The 22,416-nt window shown below is 36.6% G+C and overlaps 1 protein-coding gene across 1 annotated transcript in view; it reads left to right on the top strand.

Annotated features, from left to right (window-relative positions):
- dph6 (diphthamine biosynthesis 6) overlaps window positions 1-22,416 on the top strand; it is a 91,508-nt gene that overhangs the window by 54,029 nt on the left and 15,063 nt on the right. Inside the window, exon 13 of the mRNA XM_067368067.1 lies at window positions 19,461-19,700. Coding sequence (XP_067224168.1) covers window positions 19,461-19,700 — 240 coding nt within the window. The remainder of the gene's footprint in view (window positions 1-19,460; window positions 19,701-22,416) is intronic.

Genomic DNA, 22,416 nt, shown 5'->3' with positions numbered 1-22,416 from the left:
AAGGGTGTAAATCGATTAAAACAATGAACTCTGGATTCTCCCTAGAAGATTTGGGCGGCTGTAATCTGCCTTCATTGATGAATATGGCAGGACAGCTGGTTCTGACGCTCAGATAAGCGCCGTGAATGAACACTTTCCTTTGATTGACAGGAAGACTTTGAGCTAAATCGTGCAATTAGAGACCAGATGCTTTTATTAGAAGATCTGATTCTTACACTCAAGTTTAGAATAATTCATATTTTTTTTTTTATATTTTCAGGATCCCCGTGGATCTTTAAAAAGTTTTAAATTCAGTTTTATCAAATTTAAGGCCATAAAAAGTCTTAAATAGTACAAGAAAAGTCTAAATTATCATTTCAAGAGGGCACAGAAGAACAAGATTTTTTTATATTGCTTAATGTGATTATTAAACTTAAAAAGGGCTTTGATTTAATTAAATGTGAGCTCTGCACATGTCAAGGTAAAAACATGACAGGATCGCGCTTTCACAGTTATATGAATATTTCTGAAGGTAACTGACGGTCTTCAGAAAATGTTTATCTGCATTTCATTTCATCTTACATATGTATGATGCCTAATAAAGTAGTATTTATAAGTGCGCACTGGTTCATTTACAGATGTAACCGGGGTAACCGCTATATTTCTGCAGTTTTATAAATGCAACTTCCTGACAGAGAATGAGAATGTTCAGGCTAATCTGAAAATTGGCCCATAATTTTACGCAACATAATGTAGTGTTATAAATGTTAACTGGTTGATCGACGAGAAGCTAATGTGCTTTCTAAAATGGCTTAACAATTAGGATAATAAGAGATATATATATATATATATATATTAGGGCTGTCAATAGATTAATTTTTTTACTCACAATTTATCGCGCACCCTTAATCACGATTAATCACACATTTATTGTGAAATTAAGCATACACCATTTATCTTGTTTAACACGCCCATTTTACCTATATCCAGCAAAGTAAACCATCAGATTGAAGTGTGATTTTCACAAAATGTTTCAGATTTCACAGTGTACAGTATGTGCAACAGCAAAGAGCTTGTTTATATTTTAGACAAGTCAAGTTGCGATACTGAACAGGACCACATGGAGATGCCAAAAAAAATAAATAATCCAACCGCCTTGACCTGCATATATACTGAAGTACACAGCAACATACACGGGACAAATCCAAACATTATCCTGATTGTGTGTGAAAATGTACTGAAATGTGTCTGTGTGTAAATATAATGTGCGATCAGTGCGTCGAGATACAGGATTTGTTTGCGCATCAGTATAACAGAGTTACGCGTGCTTAATGTACGACTCCTGTAAGTCACCGCAATCGTCTTTACTTTGATTGCAATCCTCATCCATCAAAACTTTCATAGCAAGATGCTGGTTTGCTTTATCCAGCCGAGAAACACAGTTTTCCTATCATTTGGCCATACAGCGGTGGGATGTTTCCACGTTCTGATGTTTCCACGTTCTGCTCAGGCAGGAACAGCGATTCGGGAGGGCTTGCGCTCTTCAGATACAATGACAGAATATGACAGTGAGTTCATGTTTTAAAGCAAAACAGACACTGGAATGAATAATTCTCTCTGCCATCTCTGATATAATCAGCATGGACTTTAAGATCATCTAACTGCGTGACGTAAATTACGTTATGACACAATTTCACCTGCTTCTGTGGTCAAACAGTGAAATATTACAATTTAAAATAACTATTTTCTATGTGAATATATAGTAAAGTGTAATTTATATCCAGTGATCAAAGCTGAATTTTCAGTATCATTACTCCAGACTTCAGTGTCACATGATCCTTCAGAAATCATTCTAATAGGCTGATTTGCTGCTCAAGAAACATTTCCATGATACAGTTCCATTCAAAGGTTTGGGATCAGTATGGTCTTTTTTTAAATAGAAATTAAATTTAGCAAGGATGCATTAAGCTGATCAAAAGTGACAGTAAAAACATTTAATGTTACAAAATTTATAATGTTATTTCTATTTCAAATAAATGCTGTTCTTTTGAACTTTCCATTCATCAAAGAATCCTGAAAAATAAAATGTATCAATTTCCACAAAAATGTGAACTGTTTTCAACATTGATAATAATCAGAAATGTTTCTGTTTGTGTGTAAGAGAGAGAGACTGTGTGTGTGTGTGTGTGTGTGTTTGTGTTATGATGGTATGTATGTGTGTGTGTTATGATGGTGTGTGTGAGCCACTTCAATTAGCAGATGCAGTTAATGAGGCTCTCTGGGCAGGAGGTGCGTTGTGTACAGATTAATTAGAACATTTAACTTTGTTTGTAACGCAGCTAAATGAATGGCGTAATCGCAGCGATCTCGGAGGAGGTGCTCGTCAGCCCCGCGGTGATCTCCCTTCGCCATAATCTATTAAAGCACCGCTTTTATCTCACCTCGCCCTTGTCATATTTTATGGATTTTTTCATAAACACTGCCTATACTTCATAAATGTCTCAATTTTCTAGTCTATTAACATTACTTCAGAAGCAGTTGATAAAAGAGGCAGGCGAGCGTGAAATAATGTGGCAGTAATATGCAGCGCTGCAGGCTAGAGCAGTAGGGCGGCTCTTCAGCCAGAGCCTGAAACAATGCAAGGATGCTATCAGCTCTAATAAAAGAGCCGACGATCACTTACGGCGGGGGGCGGCGGGGCTCGAGCAGCAGTTGAGCTGAAGAAAAACGAGCTTTTGTGCCGTCCTGCTTTCATCTGCCTCTCCAGCGCAGCTTCACCATCACACATCGGCTCGAGCGGCGGCGGTAACGTCACACGCTTCTGCTCACCTCGCACTGATCTGCAGCGTAAACTAATGATGCAGTGAAAATGATGCATTGTCAACAAATGGACAGTATTTTTCAGTATATGTCTTAATATTGTCTGTAAATGAACAAATGCATCTGAAACTAAAGATGCCTGTCGAATATTGTAAATCAACACTTTTCAGTAATCACATTGTGATATTTAATCATTTAATGCTTTGAGTCGTTTTATATTACTAATGTATTAAAATGCTTTTATGTTTAACATTGATTACATCCACCAATACAGCGATGCCTAGAAAAAGCAGCAGTATATTTACCTGCGTATAATTTGAACTGAATTAAGTTGGTTCTGATTAATGGAGTAAAACTGAAGGGAACGGATGGGAAATGAATGACTTGAATGCGGGTTAATGAAAATAAGCAGCACTGTAGGCCACGTTTCTGACACTAAAGCTTTTTAATTCATATAAAATGACATTTTGACTTAACATTTGGAGTGATTGTTGAATGAAAGTTTTGAATCGGTTCATTGAAATGATCAGTTCAAAACAACTGATTTGTGCAAATGAATCAAACTCTGTGTGCATTTTTTGCTACAGAGGTTTAAAATAATGTGACCAACAAAGTAACACAGTATTACATTAAAAAAGTGGCTGGTCTGTTATTTTGCATTTATATTCCAGGACTTAATGCACAGATAATTTGACATACAGTATCAGATTGTTTTGTTCTGTACATTGCTATGATTTTCACTGTCAATCAGATTCAGTTGCGCTTTAAATATGGTTGTCAATGCAGAAAGTTTACAAAGTGTAGTTAGCAGGATGAAAAATATATATTATATACACACTGTAAATCCGAATAAGTTGGCAAAAATTTGAGGCAATCAATCAGTTTTCTCAAAATTTTTAAGTTAAGAAATTCAAAGTTTAAGTAAACAGAACTGGCTTGTCACCACCATGATGGTAACTCTTTCTTAACAGAAACTCTTCTAAACTAGCATAACAAAACATTAATCACTACTAAATCTAAATTTACTCTCCCTTTTCGTGTGCCGAAGCATGCTGGGAAATAGAAATCCCAGCTTAGTTTCAGTTAAACTTAAGCTCATCTAAAGTAAAAGAAATAAGTTCATAAAACTCAAAACAATGAAACAGTTCAGTTAACTTAAAATATATCAGTTCTGTGAACTTGAAAGAAAAAGAAAGTGTTAAATACTCATAAGTTAATTTGACTGAATTTGTTTATTTTAAGTTTGTCCTACTCAAACCAATTAATTATTTTGAGCGTTAGGATTTAAATTGAGCAAAGACTCTTGCAAAAACTTGCAAAAAAATCAATGAAGCTGTTCAATGAATCTCTTATTGACCATGTTTGTACTTTGTTGGTTAAAATGAAAGGATTTGCGAGTATGCTGAACTCAAGCTGAACAAAAACTTTTAAGCAGTGTTGAGCGGATTCTGACTAACTTAAACACTCGATCCATAAATCTGATTGGCCATTGTGTTCATGCGCTCAACAGATACGTCTTTGATTGGCTACAAAAGTGCAAAAACACGGTGTAAAAAGAAACCTTTGACGCTCTTACACAGTACACAATAAATTCTGTCTCGTTCTCTTTCCTGTCACCTATAAAAACTGTCTATCTATTAGGGGTGGGAGAAAAAATCGATCTCCAACATTTCTGGATTCTAAGCTTAGTTTCTAACCGCAGACGCGCAATGAGGCTGTGTGTTTTACGTGCGAGCGTGTGCTCAACTTCCATAGGAATGAACTGAATACACTCCTTCTGCTGTGCGTCAGTGGACGCGCACCGTAAGAAACGTCCGTATTCTGCTTGTTTCCATTTCCTCACACACACACACCACTCAAACCTTCCATAAAATAATCTTTCATAAAGTTCGGAAAGGTTGAAGTGAATTACAGTGACATTCGCGGGGTAAACTGCACAGGTTGTGCGTGCGATTTGCTTGATGTTACGCGTGCAGTGTGCGCTCTCGCCCGCTGGTACGCCTGTTTTCCTCACAAATGCTTTATGAAGGCATCATTTATGTGGTTTGGAATGTTCTGGGCTTATATACTACACATTTATTTATCCTTTATTTATTTATCCTTTATTTATCCAGGAAGATCCCATTGAGCAATCATAATCTCTTGTTTCAGGGAGACCTGGTCGAAAGGCAACAAACAAAACAATCTAACAAATCAAATAGGCCAAAGGTCAAGAGAAGAACTTACAAGACTCTTTAAAAGCAGAATACAAAATACATTTAAAAGACCTCAGAGGCAAAAACTCTAGTTTCAGTACATTTTGTAAGTCATTCCAAGCGCTAGGGGCATAAAAAGAAAAAGCATGCTTTCCAAATTCGGAGGATACCTTTTGGAAATTTTAGTTGAAGATGCAGCTCGATCTAGCACCATAACCATTAGTATAAAAAGCTAAACATTGTGATATTTTGTAATATAAGATGGTAATTTACCAAGAAGCACCTTGGCAATAAATATTTACATATGCAAATTCCTCCTATGATGCAAAGAGGACCGTGATAAAGATAAAAATATGAAACTCACTGGCAGAAGGCTGCTTTCAATTTAAAATGCATTACAAATTCACGAGTGCTTTGTGAAGAGTGCTCGTGCATGTGACTGTGTGCGACTCTGTGGAAGTCTTGCAACTCAAAATGCTGTAATGGCGCGAAAACACAGTCAGTTATGTCGAAAAGGGTTAGTTCACCCAAAAATGATCCTCACCTTCATATCGTTCTACACCCATAAGACCTTCGTTCATCTTCAGAACACAAATGAAGATATTTTTGATGAAATCCGAGGGTTTCTGAACCACACATAGGCAGCAACGACATTGCACCTTTTGAGGTCCAGAAAGGATGTAAAAACCTAAAATAGTCAACGTGACTGCAGTGGTTCGATGAAGCGACGAGAATACTTTATCTTAATATATTAATTTGTGTTCTGAAGATGAACAAAGGATTTACAGGTGTGGAGCGACATGAGGCTGAGTAACTAACCCTTTAAATCACCATAACAGGTGCACTGTGAATAATATACATCAGCTCTGGTGAGGATGCCCTGACAGGTTAACCTCCACCAGTAACTCACCCGCAGTAGGACAGACCAGACTCACTCCGAGTCATGCGTGAGTTTCCTGAAGGTCACCGTTCATGAATCCGTGTAGGAATGGAGAACATGAAGCGGCCTCTCTCTCTCGCCAATGCGGCCAGTGCATCGATGCGTTCGTGTTGTTTGTGACAAGTGCACAGATGAATCAGTCACTGGCCGAACGGGACGTCATATCACCGCGACCTGCCGTGATATCACGAGGCTGGTATGAGCTTGTACTGGGAAGCACTGGATCTGTCAGTGCCGATGGTCTTCCTGCGGACACACTCCTTCATTAATGTGCTCTCCTTGACATCTGATCCTAATTGCCTCTGAATAGCTCTTCATGTATTATTGGTGCCTGACCGGCTTTCTTCTAGTCAACAAGCCACAGGAAGTAGGTCTGTGTCCACAAACACACAAGCAGAATTTTATTTAACGTATCGCTTCTTCTGTTCCACCGTCATCTCCGAATCAGATTTCCATTCGAGCATCTTTGAATGAAGACTATGATGTGTGGCGTTTTTAAAAACTAAAAACAACAACAAATAACAACCCTTTTTCATTATGACATTATTTTCATTGAAGATTCCCAATAATGTAATCGGAGCGTCTCGGAACGAGAGCTGTCGTGATGGGATAATGTGTGGCGTTTCAATTCATGTGGCATGTTTTTATAAACCAAAATCATGAAAACAACAGCATCTCGAGGAAAGCAAACTCTGTGCACGTACATTTTGAATTGCATATTGAAGATGGAAGATGGAAACCACAATAATAAACGCTTGTGTTTGAGGACGCAGAGGAAACCAGCGAGCGCTGTCCGGTCTCATCACGTCCAGAGCTGTATGACCGTCCCATTACTATGGTAACGAGGGTCTATTCCTGTACGGCTGAGTTTGACAGGACAGACTTTGACACGCAGACAAACATGGGAAGAGCGAACGCCAGCCGCAGAAAGAAAATGCTGGCAATTAGACAGGGAGATTTCACCGCCGCAAGCTTCTTTAAAATGTCTGAGTCTCACGTTTCATTCTTTATCAGCACAATCTGCTGATTTCTTCGACGTTATTATTGCGTTCTCATGTAACAGTGGACGGGCGTCACGTTTTGGCCTTAATTTATTAAGGAGATGTTGGTTTTTAATGGCTGTATTAACGGAGGGCTCGTTGATTTTAACGTTTATGTTCCATTTACTTTTGGACACTCGCATTGTCATTAATTTCTCATCTAGGGCCTCGTTTGACTTGTACCTTTTAACCTCGCTCATTCATTTTTCATTAGCCGTTGTCATTTTCACCCATTCCACGGATATAAAAGTGCTGTAGATGAAGAATAGACAGGAGCTGCAGCATCTTCACTTTCATGCAGATTTATTATTCATATTTCAGTGTTTGTTGGAAGTGTCTGTGTGATACACACAAAAAACAAAACATGCCCAACTCAAAGATTCAACAACCCTTTTTTTTAATCGTGACATTATTTTCATGACAATTAACCAAAATGCAGAGTATTATTTTTATTGAAGATCACCATTATATTTAATACTCATTTTTGCAGAGAAATTAACGTAATGCATTGTTTTTTATTTAAATCACAATAGATTAAATAATACCCTGATATATAAATAATTTATATCATTTAAATATATCTAAATAATATATATATTTTTTCATTATCTTAATGAGAATGACACTTGTTTAAAATTATAGTAAAGAAAATGTTAAATTGAAATAAAGATGTCAATGCGAAAAAATAAGTATAATATAGAATTGATTTTCTTTATTTAAATAAATTTATTTTAAAAAATTATTTTGGTGTGAAATATGACCTGTACAGCCTGTATGTTACCCATTTATTTAACAAAATAGTACCAATGTCATTTTACAGAAATTAGTTCTATACATTTAATCAAATAAACAAAGTCAGATATATATAAATGTGTAAAGAGAAAGTTTAAATGAAATAAAAATGTCACAATGCAAAAAAGTTAAAATATAGAATTGATTTTCTTTATTTAAATAAAACATGTGTGTGTGTGTGTGTGTGTGTGTGTGTGTGTGTGTGTGTGTGTGTGTGTGTGTGTGTGTGTGTGTGTGTGTATATATATATATTCATAGATTAGAATTTTTTTTTTTTTTTTTTTTACATTTTATTCTGGTGTGAAATATGATCAGCCTGTATGTTACCCATATATTTAACAAAAGAATACCAATATTTTTTTTTACAGGAACCTGTACTATGCATTTAATCAAATACACAAAGTGGGAAATATAAATGTGTTAAAAATAACATAGATTTTTTTTGTGTGTGTGTGAAACACTCCATGACCTCATGCATTAGGATAAAACCGCATTGTAGATTCAGTCACCCATATCTGAGCAAATAAACTGTGGTAAAACCCTGTGAATGTAATAAAAGGCTTTGATATTTCATAACAGTGAGTTTAGTTAGCTAGTGTTAATGAGCAGTGGTTTAATGTCACTGGATCAGTTCGGTGTGTTTCATGAAGTCACACTGCCATCTTTTGAACAGACACTGAAACTGCACGTGTATTGGATTTACTGCATGGCATTTATTCGTGTCTGTGCCGTCGAGGCTGTGCTCGTGTGATGTGACGCAGCCTGACATGCTGCCGGGAGTCTGGAGTCGGCGGCCATCCCAGACCCTCACAAACCGGACCAGAACCACTGATATGGGTGAGCGGCACTGCCGTCGACTGGGTCTTCAGACTCAGAGACGGCCGCAGCAGGAGGATGAAGGCTGCGGCATCATTCAGTCAGACATCACGCCCCTCGGCCGAAACCTCCCAACCCTCGCCATTCCCCCGAATTAGGGAGATTAGCGGGAAAGCGCATAATGCGGGATGATGGAATTTGTCATCATTTGCATTGTCCTGGAAAGATCCTGTTTGATAGAGCGACGCGTGAGGGGCTTGTCATGTCCCACGGGCAGGTCACGAGGAGATTTCTGCGCTTTGTGCATCAGTCGAAAAAGCCTCACAACCAATTTGTCACAAAAGCAGCGCGTTTGACGGCGGCGGGGCGTTTTTCCTCCTTCCACAATGACAGCCGCTTGTTATGTTTCAGATAATCTCATGTTGTTTAGATATTATCAAATGTGCAAATATTTAGTTTAGCTTCTGAGTGTGGTTGGTTTCAAAGAAATAAAACATAAATAGCAACATTTTGAGTGTTATATTGTGGTTTTCTCTTGCCTGACCTCCAAACAGCCGAGAGATAGAGAGCAATAATCAGCGTAAATCTGACAGAAGCCGAGGTGACAGCGTTCCTCATTCGTCTCTGGGCATCTCGGGGTCAGACACCGGCTTGTCTGTCACACTTCTGTCATGTAATTTCAGATTTTTGTTCGTCTGAATCCAGTTAAAAGGCTTCCTTTGTGCATGTGGTAAAGCTATTTATAGCACTGCTCAAGTAACTCTGATTTCCTGCGCCGTGTGTTTCTGCAGCTCAACGAGCAAATAAAATACAGGGAAGAGACTTGATCAGGCCTTCAGAATGGGATTTGAGCACTTGAAAGTGTTGGAGAAGAACTGTGTATCACCACGAGCGTATGAGCTTCAACATGACATCTGAAGCAGAAGAGCTGTAATAATGCAAGCATGCAGTAAAAATACAGTAATAATGCAAAAATTATGCCATAATAATGCAGTAATAATGCAAGAATTATGCATTGATGCAGTAATGTAATAGTAATGCATTAATAATACAGTAATAATGCACTAATGTAGTAATAATACAGAAATAATGCAGTATTAAAGCAAGGATTATGCAGTAATGCAAGAATTATGCAGTAATGTGATGCAGTAGTAATTCAGTAATAATACAGTAATAATAGTAATGCAGTAATATAAGAGTTATGCAGTAATAATAAAGTAATAATGCAAACATTATGCAATGATGCAGTAATGTAATAGAAATGCATTAATAATACAGTAATAATGCACTAATAATGTAGTAATAATACAGAAATAATGCAGTATTAAAGCAAAGATTATGCAGTAATGCAAGAATTATGCAGTAATATGATGCAGTAGTAATGCAGTAATACGTAATAATAGTAATGCAGTAATGCAAGAGTTATGCAGTAATAATGTAGTAATAGTACAGTAATAATACAGTAATAAATGCAGTAGTAATGCGAGAATTATGCAGTACAGTAATAATGCAAGAATTATGCAGTTATAATACAGTAATGATGCAGTAGTAATGCGAGAATTATGCAGTATAGTAATAATGCAAGAATTATGCAGTAATAATACAGTAATGATGCAGTAGTAATACAGTAATAATGCAATAATACAGTAATGCAGAAGTAATGCAAGAATTCTGCAGTAATAACACCGTAATAATGCAGTAGTAATGTGAGAATTATGCAGTAATAACACCGTAATAATGCAGTAGTAATGTGAGAATTATGCAGTAATAACACCGTAATAATGCAGTAGTAATGCGAGAATTTTGTAATAATGCCGTACTAATGCGATAATTATGCATTAATACAGTAAGAATGCAGTAGTAATGCGATAATTTTGTCAAGTCAAGTCACCTTTATTTATATAACGCTTTTTACAATGTAGATTGTGTCAAAGCAGCTTTACATTGATAACTGGTATATAATTTTGGCTGCACAGCAGCTCTTTAACAATAGTGTCAATGCAGGCAGATCAAAGCACTGTTGAATATCAAATGTCAAGTCAAATGTCAAGTGTCCCCAACTAAGCAAGCCAAAGGCGACAGCGACAAGGAACCCAAACTCCATCAGGTGACATCAGGTGGCAAACAGGTGTTAAAATGGAGAAAAAAACCTTGGGAGAAACCAGGCTTAGTCGGGGGGCCAGTTCTCCTCTGGCGAACAGTGCTTTGTTACGACTCAGGATGCTATTATAAGTCCAATACGATCGCAACATTCAAAGTGTTTATTTCAGTTCCATCCAGTTGAGGATCGTATTCATCACGCTGGTATGGACGGTGTGCATTATGCAGTAATAATACAGTAATAATGCAGTAGTAATGCAAGACTTATGCAGTAATAATGTGAGAATTATGCATTAATACAGTAATAATGCGATAATTATGCGGTTATAATACAGTAATAATACAGTAGTAATGCGAGAATTATGCAGTAATGCGATAATTATGCAGTTATAATACAGTAATAATGCAGTAGTAGTGCGAGAATTATGCAGTAATTCAGAAATAATGCAGTAATAATGTGAGAATTATGCAGTAATACAGTAATGCGATATTATGCAGTTATAATACAGTAATAATACAGTAGTAATGCGAGAATTATGCAGTATTAATTCAGTAATAATGCAGTAGTAATGCAAGACTTATGCAGTAATAATGCACTAGTAATGCGAGAATTATGCAGTAATGCAAGAATTATGCAGTTATTATATTATAATAATGCAGTAATAATGCTGAATACTGGACTCTCTGGAGCTCCTGATCATGATTGGTCCATAGATTCATTCTCTGGACAAGATATACTGTACTATACTGCACTTGATCAAAAGTGACAGTAAAGTCATTTATAATGTTATAAGATAAATAAATGCTGCTCTTTTGAACTTTCTATTCATCAAAGAATCCTGAAAAATAAAATGTATCATGGTTTCCACAAAAATATGAACTGTTTTCAACATTGATGATAATCAAATATGTTCCTTGAGCATCAAATCATCATATTAGAATGATTTCTGAAGGATCATGTGACACTGAAGACGGGAGTAATGATGTTGAAAATTCATCTTTGATCACAGGAATAAATTATATTTTACTCTATATATTTACATAGAAAACAGCTGTTTTGCATCGTAATAATATTTCACTGTTTTTACTGTATTTTTGATCAAATACAGTAAAAATGTCACTGTCACTCATATCACTAGTGTTAATCTACATTAAATGAGAGTTTTTAATCATAGTTTTTCTGATTTAATTTTAAGTATTAGTAATTTTATGTTTTTGACATTATTATTAGTGTTTGTTTTTTGTTTTATTTCGGTTTTAGTTATTTTAGTACATCATTTAAACTAAACTAAAAATAAAAGATGTTAGCCAAGCAACTTGCTGAAATAAAATGAATGTAAATTTTTGTATTATATTATTTTGTTTCAGTTAGCATTTCTAAAAATATTTTTTATGGTTTTCTGTGTCAGGTTTGTGTTTGGGTCCTGGTTTATTTTGTGATGAGGACCAGCTCACTGTAAACTGATTTATGGAAATGCTTTGAAGTTGTTAAGAGAAACGGTTCACTAAAGTTGTAATGGAGCAGATCTTCACACAAATGTGACTCGTTCAGTATCGTGTGCCGCTGGAGCGTCTGTGTATGTGTGCCGTTCCTCAGCCCATCAATTATGCATGAAGATTCAGTTGGGATGTGCGTCCATTAGCATACCTGATGGTGCTTTTCCTCCCGCGTCCTTGACCAGAGCCGCAAAGTTTGACTGTTCGTCAATAACAGGTCGCTTTACCCAGCGCGGCCAGTCTTCTGCCAGAAATAACAGCGGCGGTCGCGTCTTTAAGGTCACCTCCACTGCCACCGCTCATAAAACAAACAAATAAGATGCTTGGACCTCAGAGATTTTAGTATTATAATGCCACAGACATCATCTGCACATCTACATTCGTGTTTCCTCGAGGCAGTCATTGGCTTTGTGAAAAATGATGCGTTTAAGCCATGAAATAAAGCTTGATAATGCATTTGGGAAACGCCTCGCTCAAAACGGAAGATCCTTAAAGTTACCTTTTCCTAAAACACTTTGTCGGTTGCGACGAGTTAAATGAAACGCGGCGCCATAGTTTGACCCCTATGAATATTAATAAGCTCCCTCGGCTCTATTAAAAATTCATGTGGTGTTGTAGTTGTTGATCAGATTTTGGATGCCCATGCAAATTGGCCTGTCTTCCTTGTCAACCTCGAGGATGAATAATGTAGTTGTGTTGTATATTCAGGGACACACCATTGACAGTCAATTAACAAGTTTGATTGGTGTGTGAACTCATTCTTTTGAACTGTTAATTTTATGTAAATAGTATTCCCCAGATCCGCTCCTCACGCTGCCTTTCCCCAACCGGCCCCGAGTTACCTGCGCCAGGCTCTTAATAATTGATCACGCCGCACCTGTTTTTTATTTTTAAATATTATAATAGCCGAGAGGTCTCGCTTTTGATATTCAAATCAATGAATGTGAGGCCGAGAGGACTTTTGAAGGCCGGCTTGTTGGAAATCCTGTCCTCCGTGGCGGATTCTGTGCGAAAGGTCTGATGGCACTTGATGGCTCATAACTGGAACGCCAGTGCCGATTTGCTGTTGCCGTAACCGGATCGTGCTCACAGGTAGATGATGCGCTGATTGATCCGGCTGCGAGCCTTCTTTCTTCCTTTCTTCCGCCCGTCCCGGTAATTTGCAGCAGTCCGGGCAGCTGCTAAAGATTCATCAAAGTTGACAGGTGAACCCAGCAGCGGGAATCATGAGAAACCCATATGATTATGGAAATGGATGTGACTCTTTTCTCCCTGCAGCAAAGCGGTTTTTGTTGATCTGTTGTTTCCGAAGCACATCTTGAAAATGCTGATTTTGTTCAGAGAGGAAAGAACATCGCACATGCTTTCCAAAAAAGTTTCAGTTCTGAATCCTGAGAATAAATGTGTTTTGGCTGAATATATACAGAAATGTAAAAAAAAAAAAAATCAGCACTTGAAATAAAATAAATTTTTCAAAGTTCAGGAACTTTTGGGGGTGGAATTTAGGTGCTGAACATGCTAATTGGTTGAGCTCATGGGACAATTTTTTTCTGTGTAATTTCAATGGAAACAAGGCTTTAGTTAACCCTTTAAAACTGGATGGAGCGCCGGCGCTCCCATTTGCGTGTCTCTCTTTAAGAGCCTATAAAAACTGAACCCACACAAAAAATCTTTTTGTATACAAAACCAGAGACTGTACGTGTTCAGATCTAACATGCTTCTGTTGCGTTGTTTTCACCCTCTAATGAGTCGGAGTAATATGCGTTTACAACAAAAACAGCACAGCCGCTAACTGAATACAGATATGTATATTTCACGTGCTCATAACTTCATGAAAACTGCACAGATCATAGAAAATAGCACATCATTATTTAAAGCAGATTAAAATGAACCCCAAATCATAATATATTGTGTTGATCACAAGATATTACAAACAGAATGATGTAAAATACTTGGCTAAAAACATGTCTCTCATCTCTCCGGGATGCAGTGTGTATCCAATGTTCCCGGAACCATCCATGTTCGTTTTCCAACGTGGAATAACACAAAATAGATATCATCTTAAAGCTTAGATCCCATCTTTTTAATGCATCTATCTAACTATTTTGAAAAACTCCTAACAAGTACTGAGAAGTGCCTCTAAACCAGAGTTTACTGCCCGTGGGTGCCATCTAGCTGCGAAAATATGAATAACAAATTATTCAACTATACTTTATGCTATTACTATAAAATTTGAACCAGATGCAGCTCACATGTAGGAGAGCATCACCAAAAAAATATTTTTTCTCCGATCTTATTGCCTTCCTGAGTTATTCCATGTCAAATAAAAAAAAAAAGAAAAAATATTTTAAAAAATTATATATTTTTTTATTTTTATTAGCAGTTTCTCAGCATGAAAATGTAATGTAATTTATATTTTCTACAAGTTTAAAATGATGCCTACCTTTTGACTCTCCTTGCTACAGTTTTGGAGTTATAAGTCTTAACTTTTGTGTATGTCACTCAGAAAAAAAAAAAAAAAAAACTCTAAAAAAGCCTTCAGGTCTTAAAGGGCTAATGTTCATTTCATCGTTTACTTATACATTATTAACTCTTTACCCGCCATTGACGGATTTTTGTCATACGGTCATACGGTAGGGGATGCTATTACGCATCTTCTGAAAGAGTACAGAATTTCCGGATCAAAACACAGGCGAAGAAAAAGCAGAAACAAGTGATAGAAGCATTGCTGATCTAACATTAAACAGCATATAAATCAAAACTAACTAACGTTATTGAATGAAATGTTGAACCCATGAAGATGAAACGACTGAAGCTTTGAGGTGTTGATGGACTCGATCTACTCCATCTGTGTTTTGATCATCGCTCTGAATATGATCTGCATGAAGACTTTGACAAACGTATGATTTTCTCAGCTTTTTTTCAAAATGTTGATCTTTTATTAAACTACCCACATTAGAGTGTTGATAAAAAAAGAATGCCTGAAGCTAGAATAAAAATGGGTTTGTTTATTTGTTTTTCTATTGATATATTGCATGTTCAGATATTCATAAAACTAAATATTCTAGTGGCCCTAAACGTTTTGTGAAAATGATCACAAACACTGGCGAGGAAAGAGTTAAAATCAAAAGTTGTATCTGTTAATATTTAAGGATCCTGAGCTGAACTAACAATCAACAGCTGTTATTTTTAAAGGATTAGTTCACTTTAAAATGAAAATGAACCTATGATTTACCCTCCGTCAAGCTATATCCTAGGTGTGTATGACTTTCTTCTTTCTGATGAACACAATCAGAGATATAGTAGTCAACATTTGATGTGCATCAAAGTTGTCCTAAGAAGTGTTAAGAAGAAGGTTTTAGGACAACTTTGATGGAAGGTTTTGATCCACTTCAAATGCTGACTACTGTATATTAATAATTATCCGGACGCCTTTAGGCTTTATAATGGCAGTAAATGGGACCAATGAGTTTGAAGCTCAAGAAAGTGCATCCATCCATCACAAACGTACTCCACACGGCTCCGGGGGGTTAATAAAGGCCTTCTGAAGAAGCTTCTACCAGATTGTCTTCCATATTCAACTTATGGAAAAGTGTGGAGCTGTGTGGAGCCGTGTGGAGTACATTTATGATGGATGGATGGATGCACTTTCTTCAGCTTCATACTTATTCATCCCGTTCACTGCCAATAAAAAGCTTGGATGCGTCAGGATATTTATTAATATAACTCTGATTGTGTTCATCAGAAAAAAGTGAAAACTGAAATAAAATTTATAAATCTAAAACAAACAAATACGACAAAAATTAAAATGAAGATGGAAAATATAAAATGTAAAAATTAATTTGAAATATTAATAAAAACTATATGATCCCAAACTAACACTCAATACACATGATGAATGACACAGTCATGTGTCCATTAAATGAGATTTCTCTACTCTAAGCTCACTTCTGGCTTTCTCGCTTCCCAACAAATTCCCTGAAATCATCAGAGCGGTGTGTGTGAAGGAGTCGGATGTGTGTTTCGAGTAATTCATCTGCATGCATGATAATTGGCTGTTCCCAGTGTGTATCGATTGATTTGGTCGGCTGTGCTGTCCTCCCGGTGACCCTCAGGACCGGACCTCTCAAACGCCACATCTGACCGTCTCAGGTATTTTTAGCTGCAGAAGAACGTCTGTGGATTCTCAGCTAATTATCACCTTGTTATTAGTGATCGCGGGTGCTTTCATTGCTGGTGTGAAACGGGAACTCTAGGTGATAAAATAACAATAAAGGTGTAGCGCGTTAATTGATGCTCTGCTGTTCAAACACAAATGCTATAATAATGTTAATGAATTGCACCTTTTTTGATGTAAGTCTCTGGTGTTTCGCTGAAACCATCACTGCGTCCAGATTTATGGCCGATTCCACCAGCAGCTGCTTTAAACTTTTTTGTTTTCAGTAAATGGCTAGTGTTTTGAAGTGCTGAACCATCCTGAAATGTTGATCAGCTTCAGAAAGTCAAATTAAATCAAGTCAAGTCAGCTTTATTTCTACAGTACAGCAGCTTCACAGTAATTAGCAGAATCAGAGATGCAAACTTGAGTAACAGGGTTGAGTTTGAATGCAGTAAACTGAGATTTGTGTTAAATATGATTATTATAAACTCATGAAATGCTGTTAGACGCAATAATCATGAAATGATAGATTGTTAGGCTAAACTCTGAATGATACAGACATTTTGTATTTTATTCACAGCCATTTGATGGGTTCAAAACCACTTTACACACTAGGCTAATTAACAGGCTCATTTCATGTATAAAGATGAATGCTCTCTGTATCATAAACAGAAGCAGCGTGCTTTCCTGTGGCGTCTCCATCTCATTTCTCTCTGTTAACAGTAGTGAAGTCAGTAGGATGGCATCGTTTCATTTGGAGAAAGCTCGAATGTGTTTTCTGTTCGCACTCTTTCTCGTGTTTCTCTCTGTCCTGCAGCTGTAATCGTGTTTCAGATGATGGAGCGATCGCTTAAAAACACACTCGTTTAGAGCTGTTTACTGTCACGTACAGGAATCACTTTCTAACAGTTTGTTTGTTTGTTTGTTTGTTTATAAATAATAAATATTAGTAATAACTATAATAAATAAACACATGAATAATATATTTATTTATTCATATATTTGTCATTTATTTATTTATTTATTTATCCATATTTATTATTTATGTATTCATGAATAATAGATATATAAATAAATAATAAATATATTTATTTATTTATTGATATATTTATTGTCTTTACTGTTTATTTGTTTATTTATTATTCATAATTAATAAATATGAATGGATAAATAAAAACTAAGTAATAAATAATATATAATAAAAATAATAATATAATTTTTTTTTCATATATTTTTTGAAGAAGGCTAATTTATTTTTACGTATATATTTATTTATTTGTCCATATTTATTTATTTATTAATAATAAACATCTATTTATGTATTATTTATGTATTAATAACAAATTAATACATTAATAAATTATTTTTTATATTTACTCTTTTCTGTTTGTTTTATTTATTCATATTTATTTTGTCATAAATAATAAACAAATAGATAAATAATAACTATGAATAATATATATATATATTTTTTTTTTCTTTCAAGTAATGTATTTATTTTTATGTTTATTTTTTTACCCATATTTCTTATTTATTAATTCATTAAGTAATTGATTCATATATTTATTGTCTTTATTATATTTGTATTCATTATTTGTCTATTTATTTATCCTTATTTTTTACATATTTATTCATAAATAATAAATATATGAATATATAAATAAAAGGTATAAATAATATATAAAAATATACATTCAAACCAAAAATTATTCTGACATTTTTATATTTTTTATACATTTTTACTAGTGGGTACAGGACACTAAAGTAAACTGGGACATATTATACCCAAAAATTCTTCATACAGTGGACTACCATTAAAAATTTGGAAGCAAAAATTATTCAGACACTTTGACCTGACCATGTTTTGCTTAAGTGTTATCTTACATAATTAAGATTATTTTTTCTGACACTGTTTAACTCTGAGACCTTGTCATATTTTATAACCATTTTTTTAAACTATAGTGAATAAACTGTATTAAAGGGATAGTTCACCCAAAAATGAAAATTTGATGTTTATCTGCTTACCCCCAGTGCATCCAAGATGTAGGTGACATTTTTTCTTCAGTCGAACGCAAATTATGATTTTTAACTGCAACCGCTGCCCTCTGTCAGTCAAATAATAGCAGTGATTGGGAACTTCAACTATAACAGTAAATAAAACTTCCATAGACAAATCCAAATAAAACCCTGCGGCTCGTGACAGCACATTGATGTCCTAAGACACGAAACGATCGGTTTGTGCGAGAAACCGAACATTATTTATATCATTTTTTACCTCTAATACACCACTATGTCCAACTTCGTTCAGCTTCCTGTTAGTGAAGTCAAAAAACGTGTTGTGATGACGGAAGTGATGTCTCGCCCATATACTTCAATGAGTGCGAGACATCACTTCCGTTGTCAGAGCGCGATCAGACCTCACTAACCGGAAGCTGAACGAAGTTGGACATAGTGGTGTATTAGAGGTAAAAAATTATATAAATACTGTTCGGTTTCTCTCACAAACCGATCGTTTCGTGTCTTAGGACATCAATGTGCCGTCACGAGCCGCAGGGTTTCATTTGGATTTGTCTATGGAAGTTTTATTTATTGTTATAGTTGAAGTTCCCAATCACTGCTATTATTTGACTGACAGACGGCAGCGGTTGCAGTTAAAAATCTTAATTTGCGTTCGACTGAAGAAAAAAAGTCACCTACATCTTGGATGCACTGGGGGTAAGCAGATAAACATCACATTTTCATTTTTGGGTGAACTATCCCTTTAATGAATGAAATGTTCAAGGTATCTGAATACATTTTGGTTTGACTGTAATTTATTTATTTTTTAAATGCATTTATTTATTTATATATTGTCATGTTCACTATGACATTGTGTGGCACTCATAACTGAATATTGGTTTGAATTGTTCACCTTTCAGTTATTGTAGGTGCAGATGTAAAAGTAATGTTAAAATAATTATTATGGATAAAATCATTAAACATAATGAATATATAAATGAATTAATCAATGAATTAATCAGTTAATATATATGCATTTATTATCATGTTGACCATGGCGTTGTGTGGCGCCTGCTTGAGTCGTGTAGATGTTGTGTCATGATGCTGTTGTTTATGTTTCTCAGGTGCAGGAGGTGCTATTCTGTGCAGGACAGATCGCTCTGATTCCCTGCTCCATGCAGCTGCTCGACGGGCCGCCGGCGCTCCAGGCTCGGCTGTGTTTCAGTCACATGGAGAAAGTTCTGCGTGCCGTGAGCTCCGGACTCACGCTGGCTCAAGTGCTGCAGGCACACATCTACGTCACTCACCGCGAACACACAGCGGCCGTCACGGCAGCCTGGAGCAGAAACCTGCAGGAAGTCCAGGTGAGCATCATTTGTGCACCCTGTAAACTCACTGTGGAAATACAGAGAAGTGGCACACGATTAGATATTTTAGCAAAAACACACCATTTTTGTGTGTGTCCCTTTAAATGCAAATAAGCTGCTGCTCCCGCCCCCTTTCCAGGAGAGGGCGGAGCTTTAACAGCTCAACAACAACAAAGCTGGAGAATCTCAAGCAGCCAAAATGAGGATTGTCAGTAACGGTGTTCAGCCTTACATTGTTCAAACCGGAGTCGACACTGATGGAGAGACTCAGGAAGAAGTTACAACTTTTAGACGTTTCTGAATGGTTAGTGGATAAATTGATGTAGTTGCTGTGGAGTTGATTCAACTCATCCACTAGCATGTGTCGTCATGTTCATCTTTTGTGTTGAATTGACCCTCGTTTGTGAAGCAGTCCGGCGTAAAATGACGGCATGACAACAACACTCGACTATAACAACTCTTCCTCTTCTCTAAAGCAGCCCAACATGACCCCGCCCCTTTTGTTGTGTGTTCTCGGGGGCGGGGTTTATGTAAATTTTGGGGTCAGTGATGTCGCTAACCTGGGAAGAAGCTTGTTGTAGGCCCTACCAGCCGTAAAAATATCTCTCTTTGCATTCAAACAGCAACATTACACACTAACTAAAGTTAAAAAAGCTGTTTCTCAGAAGCTGCTTTTGTGTGACCTTCCTGTCAGACTGAGGTAAACCTGACGTTCAGCAGCCAATCAGACTGGTTTAGTGTGTGAGATCCATCAGATGTCTGAGCCTGAGACTAACATTACCCTAATCCTTTCATTAACAAGTTTGCTTTGAGATAGTTGTAATTATTTCCTCTTGCTGTCTGTATTGTTTCATTATTTTATGTTTATTTAAGAGACCTCGATTAGGGAAAAGCAATTAATCCCTGAGACCTCCAGACCCTTTACGAATCTGACATTTAAATGCAAATGAACGGAGCTCCCTGCTGAAATCGCCTCTAAACTGTTGGGATGTTAAATGAGAGCTGATCGACTCGAGCTGGTCTCCAGGTGTCTGAGCGCTCATGAAAACTTGATGCTGCATGTCTTTAATGATACGGAGGCAGATGTCTTCCTCAGAGCCCCTAATTCGCTCTTCTGATCCCCGTGCCTCTGATCTGCCGCTCCAGATGAGATCTGGTCCTCCACACACTCTTATTGATCAGCTCACAATGAGGAATTATTGAGAGTTCAGATACACTGAATGTTCATATGTGTTGATATAGTGTGAGAATGCTTACCAAGACTGCAAAAATACAGTAAAAACAGTGATATTATTACAATTCAAAATTGCTGTGTTTTCATGTTGTTCAAAACCTGTAGGACTTTCTTTCTTCTGTGAAACATAAAAGAAGATATTTTGAAGAACGTCAATAACCAAACCGTTTCTGTTCCCAACTACTCCATTGTATTTTTTGTCCAGTGCAAGTCACGTTTGGTTCACAAAACTTAGCTTCTTTTAAGTTCCACAGAAGAAAGAAAGTTATACGGGTTTGGAATGACACAAGGAAGAGTAAATGATGACAGAATGATGATTTTTGGGTGAACTAACATTTTAAATGTGCTGAATTATTGTAAAAGCTGTGAAATAGGAGCTGATCATATTGAATAGAAATTACTGACACGAGTCCATCAGATGTTCTGTATGTGGCGTGACATTAACACTTGTGTGTGTGTGTGTTTGTGTGCGTTTGTCTCGTGAGTGTGATATTAAGCAGACTGTGCAGAATCTGCTCTGTGTTTGATCCCGTGCTCATCTTGGATGGGCTCTTCCCCGCGGTCAGGATTACACGCGACATTTGAACTCAAAATCATGAGAATACACAATCATGCTAACAAAAAAAGATACTGAGTTCTTGTTTAAAAGCCAGTATGTAGGCAAATATCCAAGATTGAGGGATCAAATGAAAACATTTAAGCATCATAATGTCATATTGATGAGCCACTAATCTGAATATATGTTGATTAAGTGAAGCATATCCACATTCTCCATCCGCAGCCGGTTGAGCTTCAGTCTGTTACGTATGAAGAGCTGTTGTGTTTCACATTATGATATGATGAATGTATTCAACATGTATGCATGTGACAAAATGAAATCACATGCAGAAACTGCAGACGACTGTCATGCTGTCAGAAGTGATAAGGTTTGCTTACCTGTGCAACACCCTCAAGTTATTGCATGCTTTAATGCAAACACAATACACATGTAAAGATGTGTTGTAGTCATGACAGAAAAAAAATGAAGTTGCCTGCTGCTCTACTGATTTTCACTCTTTTTGTAGCTACTGTTGTTCTCATAGACTTATTCCTTATACTCATAGACTAGTGAGTGTGACATTGGTGTTTTTATCTTATCTTTTTACAAGTTTGTTTACACTTTGAGGTGTCCTTGTTACACATTTAAGTACTGAATAATATTAATTAATGTTTTGGTTAATTTATTGGCTAAAGTCTGATTATACTGCATTCAGTACAAACCGACAATTACTGATCACCCCGGCGTATGATCGCGCCGTAGCTATATTGCTCTGGAGGTGGGCGCAGAGCTAAACCCTATGACGGAGCCAACGGAGGGAGGAGCCAGGATGCAGCCTTCACTGTAAACTGACCAACTGAGGCAGAGATGGGAGAGGCGGAGACCCAGGCAGAGCTGAGGAGACCGAGAGAGGCGGCAACACCAAAGGACCTGGAGACCAC

Source organism: Chanodichthys erythropterus, chromosome 18, assembly GCF_024489055.1.
Source record: "Chanodichthys erythropterus isolate Z2021 chromosome 18, ASM2448905v1, whole genome shotgun sequence".
Classification (NCBI taxonomy): Eukaryota; Metazoa; Chordata; class Actinopteri; order Cypriniformes; family Xenocyprididae; genus Chanodichthys; species Chanodichthys erythropterus.
The sequence above is the reverse complement of the archived record's forward strand: the minus strand, read 5'-3'. Positions and strand labels throughout refer to the sequence as shown.